We start from the raw sequence: 18840 nt of genomic DNA, 5'->3' as shown, positions 1-18840 counted from the left end.
ACCTTACGCAGAATAACCCTAAATCTGGAAGAAAACCATTCAGTAGAGCAAGCAGGTTTCCGTTCTAGTTACTCAACAACGGACCATCTCCAAGCACTCTCGCAATTGATCGAAAGGCAGAAGAATTTAACCTCAGCCTGTACGAAGCCGTCGTCGACTACTCAAAGTCATTTGACTCAATTTGAACATACACCCATCATGACAGCACTGAAACGACATGGTGTAGAAACGAAATACATAAGAATATTAACAAAGATCTACGCCAACAGCACAGCAAAAATCAAACTAGACAAGGAAGGAAAAGGATTCAGACTTGAAAGAGGAGTCAGACAGTGAGACTCCATGCTTCTTAAAATGTTCAACAGTCTTCTTGAAGAAGTGTTCAGAAAGAGAAAGCTCAACGACGGAATAACTATTGACGGGAAGAAGCTCTTCAAAATACGGTTTGCAGACGACATTGTACTCCTAGCCAAAAAAAACTGGAAGCAATGATAGTGGAGCTACAGTCCGCAATTCACGAGAAGATCCGAGCAAGGAATGCGAGCTTTTCCCCCACTCTAATAACCTCTCCCCGACACTGAACCGGCAACCCATTGACTGAGTCTTGTTTGTCCCAGCCGGCCAATGACACAACTCCCATCCACCTGCTTCTTCAAGAACGCCGAATTACTGGCTTTCTCTCTCCTCTTACCCCGCAAGGACCATAGTCCCCTCGCAGAGATCCTCTCAAGGAATTTGGACAGTACAGAACCTCAGCACGGAAGTAGGACTACAACTAAACCCACAGAAAACAAAAGTCATGACTAACAACTCCAAAATACCAATCACAATAGGAAGCAGACAACTAGACTACGTGACTGAATACATCTACCTCGGCCAACTAATCTCCTTTCACAACAGACGACAGAACGAGATTCAAAGAAGAATCGAAAACACACGGAAGAGATTTTGGAGCCTCAATTCATTCTGAAAGAAAGACTTACAATTTAGAGTTAAGAAGCGGAGTCATGAACAGATGGAAAAGGATGGTTAGTTAATGTTTTGTTTATCTGAATTAAGCACAAATATTTTGTCTGAAGTTATACTTCCAGTTCTTCTATACTGGACATGGTCCCTCTAACGGAAAGAGAATTGATTCCTAGATATAAACAAGTTCCTTTCAAATGATCAGGAGAAATCGATATACATAGAAACAAACAGAAAACAGTTCTGTACTCAAACTCACATTTTTGGTGTCAGAGGACCTGAAAATATGAATTTCAGATGAAGTTTCGAAATATTTTTTCCGCGCAATATGTATGCTATGGTGATGTGAAGTAGAAAAAAGCAGATCCGCTTTTGCCTACCATATTCGGAGCTCTGGTTATTACTTTTTCACTAGCGACAAATTAGTAACTAAGTAAAAAAAAAAACCAGTCATTTCCGTTGCATAAATCTGAATTGGTAAATTTGTCACAAGTGACAAGCACTAGTAATTGCTGACAGTTGCATTTATTTTACCAACGAATTGTTACATAAAAATGTGTCGTTTTTAAAACAGTTACAATCGCGAGTAGGTTTTCTTCGTTTTATTCTTCGTAAACATTCTTAAAAGTGTAGAAATAACACTTTTAATGTCATATGACTTCATTTTCAAACTGTGAGAGTGAAGAATTCATATTAACGCAGAAGGAAGCAGATAGGCCAATAATAAATATTGATTTTCAATAGTTCCAGGTTAAAGAAATATTTCCCATCTCAAAAATTAAATTTCAGATATTGCTTGCTACTGCAAAGTCTTATTTAGGTTCTGCAACACGATTTTACCGATAGGCCTCTAATAGTAATCGAACCCTGTACTTAGAAAATAATAATTAAAAAATTAGTAATAATATTCATTTGAAAGGTAATATGTAAATATAATATATCACAGGTCTCGTCCTAAAGTTAGGAAAAATTGTCGCTCGCGTATATTTCCTTATTGGTACCAGTAATACCACACCAATTGATTGAGCACAACACGTATGGAGTTGTTTCCATTTATTTTGATTTTACTTCCTTTGTCAAATTGGAAGAAAACGTCTAAATGGTAAAATATCGCTTATTTCTCTTATTTTATTGAAAAACATGACGCAAAGATAGTTTCGCAAAATTTTTACAACAATCAAACACATAAATGTTGAATATTTTGTGTGATTCATCGGTGTTTCTTCATACAAAATATTAACTGACAGAAGGTGTATTATTTTTCCTGAAAATATAGAAATGTTACTTGTGTTGTACTGTACTGTAACTAAAATGTTGGGTCCAGCCAATGTAAGAACTATATATTTTTTCATTCTCTTCAGTGTAATAAGTTGAGGTTCCTAGGTTTGACATTCAGGTAAGGATTTGATGATGCTGAGAAACTGCTTAATTATGTAGATTTATCGTATTTCATCTAATTTTCTTTCATGTTGTCATATATCATGTTATCACAGGTCATGTAAGAAACATGTCGAATACCACATACGTAAAAATAACTGCATTAAAGAATTGTGCGACTATGTATTTAACATGCCTACTGACAGTATTCCAAAGAAATTATGGGGCTACGAACAAACAGATGGAAGAGACATCGTCTATACTATGAATAAGTGGACTCATCAGTTACAATATGTTTACAGTTAACCCAATGGATTTGTATTTATATTATTGAATTTCTCTGTATTCTGAATTAATGCTCAGTTTGCAGATGAATTTGCAGTGCGCTGTACAAAAATTGATTCTAAAAATAACTACACAAGATTCTTTATGCTCAAAATATCAGAGGTTATGCCAAAAGTATGTATTTATTGATGAAGATGTCCAACTACTGTATTTTGGTGTGGTAAATCTCAAGGGACCACAGCTCGTCAGACGAGGCGATTGGGTTAAACGGTTTCAGCTTTCCCTCCATTTTTACACGGTGATGACGATGATGGTTATAATGAAGAAGAGGATGAGTAATAAGATTGCAGAGAAAAGGTGGTGATGAAAATCATAGAGAAACAATTTCTTTATGTTGAAGGTTAAAACTCTAAGAAAAAAATATACGAACATAATACTATAGCCTATGCCTTATTACTATAGACTTACGGCGTGAAGAGTTGTGTGGAATGTTGCACAGAGAGAAAAGTTTAATCTATATAAATCAATAAAGGAGATATTTCAAAGAAAAACTTACCAAGCTCACTCTCTTCAAAGTCCACCATGCCCACTCCTGAAGAATTGAAGAAGGAACTGTTACCAAAGATGACATTTTCAGAACTCGAAGCACTGGGAACAGCGAGGCTGTTAGAAATCGTGTTGTTAGCGACATCAGCCTCCATAAGTCTCCTAGTAACCGGAAGGAACATTTTGGCGTCTCCTTTTGCTTCTTTCTACTGTCGGCAATGCAGAAGTCTTCTATCGAGCTGAATATATGTTACTCTACTCCCACTGACGTTTTCTTCCCCTTCACTTCTTTGCTTTGCCATAACAATCCAATTTGTGTCTTCTGCGTAGAAGAAGATAATTATGAAAACTGAAGAGGAGACTTGTGGACTAGCAAGGTCAAGTTCGTCTCTTCATGGTGTCACTTCAGAACTTCGTTAAACACCACCTGAAACAAAAATTTAGTACCAGAGTTAGACAATAACCTTGTGTAATCGACAGTTCCCTTATTCTATAATGATCTTACTGAAGTTCATGGGGGAGGAGAATGCCAAGGTTCACGTTCCGTCATTTTATTTCGACTGTCCGATTAACTTTCTTCACTTATTTGCACTGAACTGAGCTCTACGTTGTGCTTGAGAGTATTTGTTGTGTTCACTTCTTATTGTTCTAGATTCACTGGACTAGACGATGACATCTCGTCAATGTTACCATGCTCAATTACTGGCAAAACCAGGAAGATTAGATTTGAATGAAGAAGTTGTAAAATTAGTTATCCCCAATTTTTATGTATAGCGCGTACAATTTAGGAAGACGTTCCGAGAGGGGAAACGTGCGAGTAAGAGCTCTGAGATATGGGAGTAATAGTGCTGACTTCTATTCCTTGAGAAGACTTTGGAACAAATATGGATAACCTCAAATACTTCATGGTGCTCAAAGTACGATAGTCTGATTAAGTCTGTGATCGTTTGCACTGCCGTAGGCTACTGCTGTTTAAGACCTTGCGATGAAGACTAGATTTACTACCATGCACGTGATCCTAGATATGTACCAGAATAGACAGACAACTGGTAATATGTATTTTGCACTGGTGTGTACTTTTGGGTAGGGTTGCTACAAGGTTGGTGTTGGGTCAAAATACGCATCCCAGAGAGACGTGATCCTATATAGATACATCTACAGGGACATCATTTTATTTTTACTAACATTTTTAATATTAACCTGGCTATACCTTTGGATTATACGTTCAGAACCGGAAACACAGTTTGCTACCGCCTTCCACGACTGGAGTTTGATGATACTGGCGTAACATACAAACAAATCACTTTATTAGGTATAGGAGGGAAGAAAAGTAATTCATCCACTTACGTAAACTAGGAAATATCGCGCTTTTGAGTTTGATAATTTTCATTATTTTTTTGTTTCATCAAAATACAGTACAGTATTAACAATGAGTGTTTTTACTCACGAACTGAGCTGTCCATGTGGACGTATTCATTATGCAGTGTATATTATGCTGTCTACAGCACATTAGCATACAATATAGAGAATGAAGGTAAATTGAAAAATAATCATAATATGGATATTTAAATACATTTTTTAAAATGGTGGCCGTTCATTTCGATACAAGCTTCAGTTCTTTTGTGCATATTATCGCACTATACACTATTTCATCTAATTCCAATTACCAGTTTCGTCCTTCGTACTAGTAACTCATGTTGAAATAATTCTGTACCTACTCTATAAAAGAGTACCTTACTTACTGTAAATTCAATCTTCACTTCTGCCCGACAAGCACAGATAAAATTACTCAGACATGCTATATACTGTCCGTCCAAGTGGTTATGTCGCAGGATCGTAGAAAGGGGGAAAATCACGTGACAGTTAATTACTTAACGAGGCCCTTTTATTTAAGTTATTTTAAACAGTTGCATACTATTACGTAGAGATCCAATTCCTAACAGAAATTAATGTTTTGAGAAAAGAATTAAGACAACCCAGCAATTAGCCTTTACACAGGGGCAAGCAGAAGCAGGTGGGGGAAACCGTGGTGCTACGTAAGCAAACGGGCAACAGTACCTGTGCGAAAATATGATTCAATATTGAAAGCTCTTTCGTCATTGGAAAACGCGAACATATTTCTCTAAAGTACTATACTCACTAACTCAGTACTGTTAACTATATGCGGCCTTGTTTCTGTGTGAGGACAGTTGGAACTTCATTAGTAGAAGAGTTGGGAGTGAAGTACATTAAAAAACTCAGGTACAATAAAAATTGAAGTAAAAATAAAATGATGTCTCTGTATATTTTCCCCACTTTGAGAGAACGTCCTTACAATTATAATAATTTATCATTATTATAATATACCCAAGTTGTCGTCATGATCAAGGTCATCATTTAGTCACGATCATGATAAATTCTTAGTAAATTTAAATTAATATTAAGTTCTGTGAAAGCTGATACACGCACACACTTATTTGCTAAGAAAATTATCGGAAGAAACAATAATCTAGTAGCCTAAAATTATGTCATTTAAAAATATTTTGCTAACATAATCACCTCCCAGTATGAAATATTGTATCAGTGTTACAGTAAAATACGAATCTAAATTTATTTCAAAACAGCATAGACGACAATCCATAATAAGTTATTTAATCTAACTATATTCACCAGTGCTTTCATACATGTTTCTTTCACTTTTTTCTTCAGATTGATTCACTCTGTATATTACGATACTAGGTTGGGAAGTGCTTTTTACAAAATGTAGGAAAACGGGTTAGAGCGAGCGCAGCCATATGCGTCTGCTTGTCCGCCTGAGAATTTCGGGAGTGATCGTACATCGTACTGAAGATTCGGAGAATGTCCATCTTCAATTGTTGAACAGTATTCAATCGAATTCTTCCAAGATTTCCTTTTAAGTAGCACCATAGCCAGTTGTCGCAGTCGTGAGGTCGGGGCTTTTCTTTGATTTCTTCGTACGTTTCACCAGTTCGTTGTTTTTCATGAATCCACACACTAACGATGAGACGTTCCTCAATCGTATATATGCTTATAACCGCCATTGTTTACAACACAAAGACAACAGAACGTTTCACATCGACAGCAATCAAATAATAAAGGCGCGCCGGAAAAAAATCTGGCTTGTAACCAGTGTTGCCAACACAGAATTCCATTTACCGCTGCACAAGCTTAAAAAGCCGTTAAACTGCAGTTAAAAAATCTCAGATTTTTTTAAACACATCACTTGCAAATTTGAAATACGAACTAGATAGTTTCAGGAACTAGAGAATTTTATATAAAAATGTAGACTAAATTATTAAAAATGTATATCACACTAAAGGCTCTATATTCTATGCAAAATCATCTTCATCCTTGTACAGGAGGGATGATGTACAGCCCTCCAACTCAGGATATGATTCGCCTTCATTATCCGACTTGTATACAGCCATTGTACCTGAACAGAATAAATCATGCTCGTGTCGTATTTATTATGAAAATATTGTTGTGATTAGATACTGTTCTTAAATTATTATTATTATTATTATTATTATTATTATTATTATTATTATTATTATTATCATTATCAGTTACCTAATATCTTAAGTACATCGTGGGGCAATACATAAGAGCAACAAAATTTTTCAGATTTTCTCAGTCCTACTCCAATGGTCAAAATTGCATTTACCATGGGATTTTCCATCCTGTTCCTGTATTTATTTTTTTACAAGATTTATTTTGCTATTATACCTCTCAACCTCTGCATTTGACGATGGTAGGATAAGGAAAGAAAATGCTAGTGTAGCTAAGTCTTTGAAGGGATGGTCACCACATGCATCACTGAAAATCGTAACCTGAAATATGGAATTAACCATAATGAGATTTAAAATAAAAATAATTCAAATATTCTATATTTATGCGGGATATTTCTTCAAAATTGAATTAAGTAGATCAAGAATATACTGCACACTTCGGAAATAATCACATTCACAATCACACCAGTCAGTTCGAAATCTGATTTCACACTGAGCTGGAAACGAGCCTGCCAACAACCAAGGTTTAAGTATAACTGTGTTACTTACCATAATACGAAATGATAAATTAAATAATATATCATAATATCATAAATAAAAATAATTCAGTTCATTATCCATTCTTTATTATTAAATACATCAATTCATTTACAAAAATAATGCATACATTAGATTAAGAGTTTAACAAATGTTGCATACCTTATTTGTACAACAATGGATGAGGCAGGTAATGGACGTGGTTGCACCAAATCAAGTTAACATAAAACGTTGATATTTTATACTCGCACAATGAAAAAGTTTGATAATACCATACTAAGCTCTGGTTTATGATTGACTAACATTGTTTCTCCGCAAGTAGCCTATATATAAAACAATTATAACATATTTACACAAAAATAAAACTTAAAAATATCATCTCCCTCTGTCGTAATCATCAAAAAACGGCAAATAAATAGCCGCTAACGGTAAAATTCTGTAACTGAACATAGTCCTGAAAACACCAGATTTAGCTACAAAACCGCTGACTTGGCACCACTACTTGTAACCAAAACATAAAAATTCACTCACTCTATCGGAAAAGTGACAAACTATTGCCACAAGCAGTATAATTATGACGAGAAAAAATAACCCTTTTAGCCAGGGAATGGCTTTGAATTAGTTTTCGCTTGCGACAAGTATTTTATTTCAATATAAACAATATCCGATCGTGACTTCTGCCCCATTCTGTAAATTAATTAACACTGCCTTTTGCGTATGAATTTTACATGCATTGTAGCATACATAGAACGCAGTGGTTTCCATTACAACACCAGAGCAATTATTTGTAATATTTCAACATAATTATCTAAGCTGGCAACTATCAATTCAGTAAAACCAACTTTCAATCATATCAGCCGTTTGCTGTAACGACGAGGATACACACTATCGTGCAAAAATATAAAATTACATAATGTCTACAAAGGTGTCGAACAGGGATTAATGTCAATAACAAGTCAACACTTCATTAGATGTCGAGTATTCAGGTTGGTGTTAGTTGAAAATGACATTAGTGGCAAAATAGGAATCCCCAAGGAGGACTAGTATTGCCTAAAAAGCATTATAGAGCAAGGAAACAAGCTACAAGTAAAAAGATTCCTTTACAAATATTTTGTGCCAGGAATCCGAACTCTCCTGAGAAAAAAGTAAAAACTTACGGAAACATAACTGGGCTATTTCCGCGACAGTGTTAGAGCTTTTATGATCAATACAGAAAGAGGGTATAAGAAGAATATAGTCGTAAAGAGAGACTTTTGGAACTGGTGCTCTAAACCGGTTTACACATGTTCTTCATGTGAATTAAGAAAGATGTCAGAATTCTACAATATATGGGTCTACTATTACTTATTTGTTTCACAATCTTTCTCTCTCTCATAATTTAAATACTCGGTCACAACACGATACCACGCTAGAAATTCCACTCCACACATCATCTCTGTACTCCTCATCTTTCACTGTTGTTACTTCTCGTCACTGCAGCCTGAAGTCAAGGGCTGCCGAACTTTGATTTCTTTTAAATATAAATTACAAGAATCTCTTATGCTGAGTTGCCAGACCTAACGCGTTACGAACATTTAATGCAATGCATTCCACTGTGTTCCTTTTTATTTTTTGTTTCTTATTTCTATTGTGTATACTTAATTCAATTGTCTGTATGATGGTATTATGGATATAGGCGAGAGTTTTGTAGTATTGGACATCGGGTAATATCGGACAGTGAGTTTCTTTCATCTACCACCAAATGATAATACCTGAAGTTTCTGCGATTTCGCATACAGAAACGTAATCATGCCATTCAGGTACTACGATCTCGTGGTAGATGAAAGAAACGCACTGTCCGATATTACCCGATGTTCGATACTATCCAACTCTCCCCTAGTATTTTCTGTTAATTTAATGCTTACATGTTTACCGCAGTGTTCATTTTTGAGTACTCTTTATTAAATGTCCGGAAATAGGACATTTATAAAAAATGTTTGTCCGGGAATAAGTACACATGTTCCTATTCTCGAACATTTTCAAGACGAATTTCAATACAAAATAAAAAAAATAGTATTTTAAATAATATTAGAATTAAAATAGTTGTGATATCAGTAACAAGGTTTTTAAATTAAGGTAATGGGTTTCATTTACCTGAAACAGTTACACAGAGCACGTAATAAGTGGAATTCTCTGAACTGTCCGGAAATAGGCCACCTACCCTATTTCATAATATCCTCATGTATAAAACTGTTTATTGTCTGTATTCCCCAGTAGCATTTCTGTGGAGTTAAAATGTTACGAACTTCTACTCTTATGATGTGTAATATGACTTTCAATAACATTCAATCGTATACCTCGTTTTGTGTACAAAACATACTGATTGAATAACTGTATATGTTGCCTATCAGATAGTAAATTTATGGCCGGAATTACGATGTTACATTTTTGTTCCTCCTGCACAGTTATAGGTCTCGCAAGTACGGATTACCGACGGAAGGAATGCGAATCAAACACTGCGATAAGGAAGAGCGGGCGACAGGAAAGGTCACGAGATAACTTGAATGATATTCAAGAGTACAGTCGGAAGAGAAATGACATCGATAGAATCAGTCTTGCGTTGTGATACTAGTTACATTACATTAGTTTGTTCCATTGCATGTGAATACGTGTCTTGTATCGCACGGTATTATTATTTCATTCGTAAACATATGTTGCGCGTTTAATTAGCTTCGAATTTTTCTCTTGCTACGTTCTTTATTTCCACAGCGATGTCGTCATTTGTTCATCTCCTTGGAAGAGACAGTACTTCCATCGGCTCGCACTTCTCCCCCCCCCCCCTCGGCGTGCCTACATGCACACGTCAAAACAGACAGCAACGCCATCATTGCTTTTCGGTAATCGTTTCTTGCGCGAGCTATAGCAGATTTTAACATAGACCGTTATTCGGCCCAACGCTTAATTTTTGCTATCGATTATACTTTTTTGAGAGAGAAAGTAATAATTATTTTAAAAACGTATCCACGTCAAAAAGTATCATGATGTTCCAAAAAAATTGCGTTTCTAGCATAATTGATATCGGAAAAGTAGTTTATATAGATATCCCGTTGTTTCTTTATCGTTATTTGTTCCCACCATAAGACACTTCATTTTCACATTCATTATTACGAACCAGGGCAACAGAAAATGATATAATAATAAACAATCCGAAGCACGACAGCTCATGAAAGACCATGATCGACATGCGGCTGCTGGCCTCACGTCTACGTGCAGAAGCAGAGGTGGACGATCATCCAACCAGAATGGAGGTATCGTGTGGTTAGCACGATAATCCATCAGCTGTTATAGCTGGCTTTCGTAATTGAAATGCACTACCTATCGTAGCTCACCATATGCATCACGATGCTGGGTGGGCACTGGTCCCATAAACGGCCGAAATTTTATGAGAAAATTTCTTCCCCCATGAGGACTCTAACAGGCGCGCATTCCGTAGAACGAAGAAAATTACATAATTAAATAAAAATCATTCTTCCCAAACAAAAAGTAATGACTGTTTATTTTTAAAAACCCTAACATAAAATATTGATATGCTCAAAAACAATCACAAGACTTCATTTTTTAAAACTATATTTTACGTAATATTATGTAGTGACAAATTAAACAATAGTATAGTAGGTAAGTTGTAATAGCAACTATTTTCATGGTCCAAGAGTTAATTGAAGTTACATAATTATTATGAGTTCAATACAGAACTTCTTGAATACGAGAATAGGAAAAGAAATCTATTTTTAAAATATTTATAGTACTCTATGAAATGCATTTCAAAATCAACCTAAAACAGAGTCGTTGCAGTCATACAGCCAAAAAGAAAGGAGTTATATTAGAATTAAAAATTAACTAATGTCCACGAAATTATATCTGCAAATGAAAACTACATCTACTAACCTCCAATGACGAATTTAAGAACCGATTACGTTCAAGCTGGTCATATAAGGAACGCACTACACAAGCAAACAGTTTTTACTGTATTTCATATCATATTCTTTGTAATATATCGCGCAGTGTGTAATCACAAGGGAAATAAGTGCATGTATGTGCGAAAGTTACATTCGATCCAGCAAATTTAAATATTCAAGTAGCTATATCACTGTTTTCCATATCATGTTTCGAACTTGAAAAGAGGAGAAATATAAGGAAAGATGAAAGAAGAGAAGTGGGAAAAATAAGAGCATGATCGAATTGAAACGAAAATAAAGGAATGAAAAGAGAGAGGATGACAAGAAATACGAAAAAGGACACAAAATAGAAGAAGAATAAGGATATTAAGAAAAAGGGACATGATGAGGAATCGAAGAAACAAGTAAGAAGGAAGATGAGTGGGAAAGTTAAAAAACAGACGCGAAAAGAAATGGAGAAATCAGATTTCCAGATAACATTACAACAACTTAAGGCAATGAATGAAACACTAATGCTACAATGGATTCCAAGACACTCAAATTTATACCAACGAACAGGCTGACATGTTACAAAGAAACATTCTGATGGGGGCAGATAGAAAGTTATTTTTTTCTTCCACCATATTAATAATGTGAAAAGAAGTGCCAGTGGCCAGTCGATCACAATTACGAGGCCGTCTAGAAAGTGATTTTCCTTGGGGCCCTTTAGAGAGAAAAAAAAACACAATTTCATGGAAAGATATATTGGAAAATATACAGCAATTGTTGCGCTATTTGTCAAACATATCCCACACTGGAATTGAGACATTTTTGTCATGCCATGGGATCAATTTTTGTATTCTTGTGTCGTAGAAGTCAACTACCTGGGATCAGAACCAGCGTGTGACAGCCATCTGCACCCCTCTGTCGATCCCATGATATGACAAATGTCTCAATTCCGGTGGAGAATATGTTGAAAAATAGTTCAACAATTCCTCTGTCTGTCTCAATAAATTTGTCCGATGAAATTGTGTTTTCTGTCTGTTAACGGCCACTGGCGAACTTATTTTGTTTACGGCCCTCTAATTACGGTCGAGTGGCCAAAATTTATATAAGCACTTATTTTGAAATTATTAACATGATGAAATAAAAAAAAAAATAACTTTTTTATGTGCCCCCAACAGAATGTTTGTTTGTTAGCTAAAAAGGCTACCAAGATCATACAAATAACTACCCATAAAATCTCACACCACACTTCAAAATTCCATGCACGAAACACTATAAGAAGTATATACAACCAGGAACTAACCTAACGATCTTCTTTCTATCAAGCATTGGTATAGAGCAGGTATGCTCAAAATTGTAAAAGCCCCAATTACACGGATGATGCTGCACTGCATAACACACACTGTGTACGGACTGGGCTCCGCAACTACAATGCATTGTACATTGCAGCACCGACAGTGGCATAGTTCTTACACTCTTACAAATACGGATAATAAACTGAATTTGAAAAAGGAAAGAGTATACACTGCAATATTCAGTTATTACATTATTTATTATATTTAATATAGTTATGATATAATAATATCATAGATAATATCATTTTCATATTCCACGATATAGTCTACTTTGAGGTCTATTCAACATCTGCATTCTTTTTTGCAAGTAATCGGGAATCTATTTCCAACGAATTTACTGCAATGCGCTAAAGATGCTCATCTGTTAATCGGGACCTATGTTTGGATTTAGTAACCTTCATTCTCGAAAATAATTGTTCGCACACATATGTCGAGGCGAAGGTAGCTAACATAGTGGCAACGAATAAGCTCATCTTGTAATATTTAGTTTTGTTCATTTTTTAAATAATTCTGTGCTTGTCAAAAAATGTTAAAATGTTATGTTTTATTTAACGACGCTCGCAACTGCAGAGGTTATATCAGCGTCGCCGGATGTGCCGGAATTTTGTCCCGCAGGAGTTCTTTTACATGCCAGTAAATCTACTGACATGAGCCTGTCGCATTTAAGCACACTTAAATTCCATCGACCTGTCCCGGGATCGAACCCGCAGCCTTGGGCACAGAAGGCCAGCGCTATGCCAACTCGCCAACCAGGTCGACTGCTTGTCAAGTCATATTCTCTGCATTTAGTTCTGAATTCTACGTTACTTAGTAAATCAATTAACTTGTCCTGGAACTGCACTCTCACGGATTGTACTAAATTTATGAAAAGATTAGCAAAAATACTAATATCACTCTCCGTACGTCTAAAATCACTAAATCTATGTTCTGTGAATTCACATTTGAACTGTTGCAGTACAGAGACATAATTAACCATATTTTGTTCAGGCACCATACATCTCTTTACAAGTTCACCATCCGTGAAAGGTTTTAGTGCCTTAGCTAATTCCCAACATACTACATAAGCTAACGTGCTCCAAAACATAGACTATGACTTGTTTGACTCTCTTCAATGTTTGGCCTTTCAAGAAGTGCTTTCAATTCTTGAAGCTGTATTGCACGTTGCATCCCTGAAAAATTATTCTATCAAAATATCTATTTCTGCTGGAATAAAATCACCACAATAACAATAATAATAATAGTAATAGTAATAGTAATAATAATAATAATAATAATAATAATAATAATAATAATAACCAGGGAACGGATTTATATGGACTAAAAATATATGAAATATGTAAATATATATGTAGTTATTTTTACCAAAATATGGAATTAAATATGGATTTTTACCAAAATATGGAATTAAATATGGACTTAAAATTATAAAAAAATGACTATGTACGTTAAATATTGGTACATTTTAATCAAACTAAACAAAAAATATAATGGACGTACCTTATCTTCCAATGTAGTTTCAACAAAACACAATTTTTATTGTCTGTTACCATAACAATAGGTTACAAACATTTCTTTCAAGTGCTGAAAAGTGAATCTTCTTCTATTGTCTCTGAGGATAGATTTATACTGACTAAAAGAGCGTTCGACGTCACAAGAAGTAACTGGTACATAATTCAATTTCACAATGTCTGCTGGGGATAAGTCCAAGTTAATCTTCACTGTTGATTCACCACTCATCACAGCAACAACCTTTTGTAGTTCTTCATATCCAGGGTTTTTTGAAAGTACAGTGTCCACCTTAGCTCTTACTGCATCTGCAACTTTACCTCTACCACGATTCAGTTGTTCCACAGTACTATTTATAATTTCAAAACTTTCAGATAGTGAAAGGTGCCTATTTTGGAGACTTTTGAGCGTTTTTATGATGCATGAAAATGTATGCTGAATGTGAGCTAAGTCATTCTTCACACTTATGTCACAGGTAACTGTTTTCGCAGTATCAATTGAGACTGCATCTTCAGAGTCCAATGCAAGGAGAACATTGTTAATAGAGTCTATATGTTCGGCATAATATTCAACTGCTTCTAGCCATGTACCCCATCTAGTTAAAATTGGCTTTGGTGGCAATGGAATTTCAGGGTACATTTCTTTCAACACGTTAACTCTACTGGGAGCTTTGAGAAATACTTTTTTCACTGATGAAATCAACAAATCTACTTTAGGGAAATTGTCTCTGACCACTTCTGCCACACGATGAAATGCATGCGCCACACAAGTAAAATGAGTCAATTTAGGATATACAACAGATAATGCTTGTCCAGCTTTGACCATATAAGGGGCAGCATCGCTAATAAAGAATAACACATTATCGTACATAATACCCTTTGGCCACAGGATACCCATAGCTTCGTTGAACAGTTTAACTATAGTTTTGTTATTGCACTTTTCTAGAACATCACAATGTAAAAGAATTCGTTCAGAATATTGTTCACTTAACAAACCGATAACTACATTACCAACAAGTCTACCTTCTTTGTCGGGAGTCTCATCAATGGAAACCCAAATTGAACTATCTTTAATTTCATCTCTTATCTTCTGTATTGTCTCATCGTAGATGGATGGAGCATACGTCTTCCTAAGTGTTGACTCATCCGGGATTGTATGTTGAGTATATTTTTCAAGGAATTCCCTGAAGACCTTATTCTTTAGTTTGTAGAGAGGAATATCAGCAGAGATGAGAGAACGGCACAGGTCGATGTTAAACTCAGATCTTACATTCGATGTTGTTGGTTGTGTTAAAAACAATTGTCTCTGCTTGGAATTCAGTTGTTTGTTGGCCTGATGTTTACTAGTTGTAATGTGTTGTTGCACCAGGAACTTTTGTGTAGATGATACTGCACACTGACACAAATTACAAAATAATATTTTATTGTCAGTTGATAAACCATCTTCTTTAAATTCTGAAATGTAACTTGTTAGTTTTGATTTTAAATTGACTGAATGACGTACTTTTGGCATATTTACCGTCTTTATAGTATGATTTACAAAACTGAACCTATGTGTACTCTGACTGGCATTTAACTGTTGAGCTGCACAACTGAAGTCTGTTAAAAATTTTAAATTAAATTAATACAGTTTTGTAACTTACTTTCCCATTGTTGATAGGACTGCTAATTTTCAAATAACTCTGATGTTAAAGGGATTACTGAACATGTGTTTAAATCTCTATTGTTGAAATGTATTTTTAAAAGTTAATGGAATTTTGTTTTGTTTTATTGTTAAACCTAATATAATATGGACTGTTTTATATGAAATATGGAAAATATATGGAAATTAACGAAAATATGTACTAAACTCTAAAATATGGAAAAATATGGAAAATAAAAGTAGGATTTTTCAACCCTACACATTGTGAAACATAAAGATAATGCAAAATATAAATTATATTAGCTTTATAAGTAAATATGTATTTACATATAAATCCTTTCCCTGATAATAACGTTGGTATATGAAAATAGGCTATATTAGTCTACAGGAAACAGCTTCTCTGTCACTTCCGCATGTTCTGGGTAGCAGAGCCTATAATGTCGTTTTACATTGCTCAGTAGTGTTCCTGACAGTACCTTACAATATAGTAATCACTTTCCTTTTTTACCGAACGTACAAGAAAAATAGTCTTCCTCCCACACTGTACGGAATGATCGTTTGATTACAGAAGGTTTTGACTGTGTCATTGTCCCGCACTGTTCGTGCGTTTACTAAGTACTTGAACTGCCTTCCTCAGTCATCCGTCGAGCTTCGAACGGGAAACAGCACGCTCTATATTCGAAGGTTGTGATTACAGAACGTAATCGGGAGTCAGAGAATGAGCATACCTGGTATAGAGGAACTCTACAGTGTACCCTAGCTGCTCAGGAAGAATGCTGTTCAGCCTTTCGGCTAACTATTGGTCATGACTACGGACCGGACTTTAAGACTTTTAAAAATTCCATTTTATTTTATTGGAATAGGTGAAATAGATTTTTTGCACAAACTGTGAAAGGGGTCACAAAAACTGTCTGACTGTTAAAAATGTACGCTTACAGTCAATTTTAAATTTTTAAATTTTATTGGGTTATTTTACGACGCTGTATTAACATCTCAGGTTATTTAGCGTCTGAATGATATGAAGGTGATAATGCCGGTGAAATGAGTCCGGGGTCCAACACCGAAAGTTATCCAGCATTTGCTCGTATTGGGTTGAGGGAAAACCCCAGAAAAAATCTCAACCAGCTAACTTGCCCCGACCGGGATTCGAACCCGGGCCACCTGATTTCACAGCCAGACGCGCTGACCGTTACTCCACAGGTGTGGACCAGTCAATTTTAAATAACAAAACTTTTCCCTGCGAAGTAAAGATAGAATCATTTTCAATCCATTTGACATAATAAATGTGATTTCACTTGTTTTGGCACAGTTTAACAAAACACAAAATATAAAAATTTAATGTTACCACAAGAAGTACCAGAATAAAGACAGACTGCACAGAGATCTCTAAAAAGTTCACAGTTCGTACTCGCACACGCGAGATCAGTCTTCTATAAGGGAACATGCCCGAAAACTTATCAAATTTCAACAATGCAAATTTTTTCTCAGTTCATTCACCTCAAGAGACCTCACCTTATACTGACATGTCATATCTCCGATTAGTTGAAATTCCAAAACACATACAGTTCTAATTAATGCTCTTGTGAGGATGAAGCCTCTGAAGGACGGCCCACTATAGAAAGACGGTATTCAACGTTTACCTTTTTATCCAGGACAACGAAAAACTGAAGAGGTAAAGACTCCAGATTGGGTCGCTTTCCCCATTGCAGAATAGAATAAAAATTATAAGATGTATTCAGTTTTATATATGTAATTTGAAATGATAATGGAAATTACGGGAAAATGGCCACATTGAAGATCAATAAGTCCGAGCTGTAAATCGTTAAATGTTATGTTTTATTTAACGACACTCGCAACTGCCGAGGTTATATGAACACACTTAAATGCAATCGACCTGGCCCGGAATCGAACCCCAACCTCGGACATAGAAGGCCAGTTCTATACCAACTGCGCCAACCAGACCAACCTGTAACTTATATGACATTTTTCAACTGGTGTTGGAGGAATTTATTATGATAACTTTAAACTTCTTTCCAATTAAGACAAGACTTTTAGTAGGTTATTTTACGATACTTTATCAACAGCTTATGTTATTTAGGGTCTGAATGAGAAGAAGGTGATAATGCCGGTGAAATGGGTCCGGGGTCCAACACCGAAAGTTACTCAGCATTTGCTCATACTGGGTTGAGGGAAAACCCCGGAAAAACCTCAACCAGGTAACTTTTCCCGACCGGGAATCGAACCCTGGCTAGACGCGCTAAACGTTACTCCACAGGTGTGGACCTTAAGACAAGATCTTGGAACCTAGAATTAAATTCATTTTGAATTTCCATTAATATTTGCACATAATCGTTTAACACAGCTTCATCACGAGCAGTTTCTATCGTTTCGAAAGTAAGCCATATTACCTTCCCGAGACTGACTTACGAAAAGTGTAAGTTTACGACTGAAATCCCGTAATTTATTCAATATATCTACACTAAGCTGGCCTTTTCCATGAAGAGAGATATTTAAATTGTTGAAGATTAATATCTTTAGTATCTTTATGTCTGGACTCGTAACGACGCATTATGTTATGTTTCTTTCTACCTTTCAAAATGTTGTGGTAGATAAAGCACCGAGTATTTACTCCAGCAGCTATGAAAAAATAAGCATTTTCCCAGGTAACATTGAACGAATTTGCCTGATCACCACTTTTCCGTCTTTTGGATTCCTCCATATTGTAGGCCTACTGTAGCAATAGGTAAGCAACGTGAAACAGTTACTGAGAATACGCACTGCACTCCACTAGATAGCTGAGTGGTCGTTTCCCTCTCCTCTACCTATAGCAAGTCTGTCATTCTAACGTATCTCCCTCTCCGATTCGGCGAGCGGTAAACACAGCTCTCCCGCTACGAAGAAGCGCGCGCTCTCGTTGAGCCCTGTTTGTGCAGGTATGATATAGATCCATTTTATTTATTTTATTGCAATTTTGCTATTGAACAAAAACAAGTGTACCAACCCTAATTTGAGTATGCTGATTACAGATCTGAAGTCGGTTTTTTTCTATCGCTTCACAATTTTAAAATAATAACATTAATTTTTTAATTATGATGTGTGACACTACGTTCAAGGTAAAAACTGAGTGCTCTTGAACTCGAAGCTTGGGACACATTTGTACTAGTGTCAACTCAAATCTCGGCGCTGTATGTGACGAAC

At 35.7% G+C, this 18840-nt stretch overlaps 1 protein-coding gene across 3 annotated transcripts in view; it reads right to left on the bottom strand.

The window, feature by feature from the left end:
• LOC138711789 (transcriptional regulator ATRX homolog) overlaps window positions 1-18840 on the bottom strand; it is a 649273-nt gene that overhangs the window by 476088 nt on the left and 154345 nt on the right. For all 3 annotated transcript variants that reach the window (XM_069842999.1, XM_069843000.1, XM_069843001.1), the window contains exon 2: window positions 3185-3601. In XM_069842999.1, coding sequence (XP_069699100.1) covers window positions 3185-3356 — 172 coding nt within the window. In that variant the 5' untranslated portion in view covers window positions 3357-3601. The remainder of the gene's footprint in view (window positions 1-3184; window positions 3602-18840) is intronic.

This window comes from Periplaneta americana, chromosome 13 (genome assembly GCF_040183065.1).
Source record: "Periplaneta americana isolate PAMFEO1 chromosome 13, P.americana_PAMFEO1_priV1, whole genome shotgun sequence".
Lineage (NCBI taxonomy): Eukaryota > Metazoa > Arthropoda > Insecta > Blattodea > Blattidae > Periplaneta > Periplaneta americana.
Note: the sequence above shows the minus strand (reverse complement) of the source record. Positions and strands in the feature narration are given on the sequence as shown.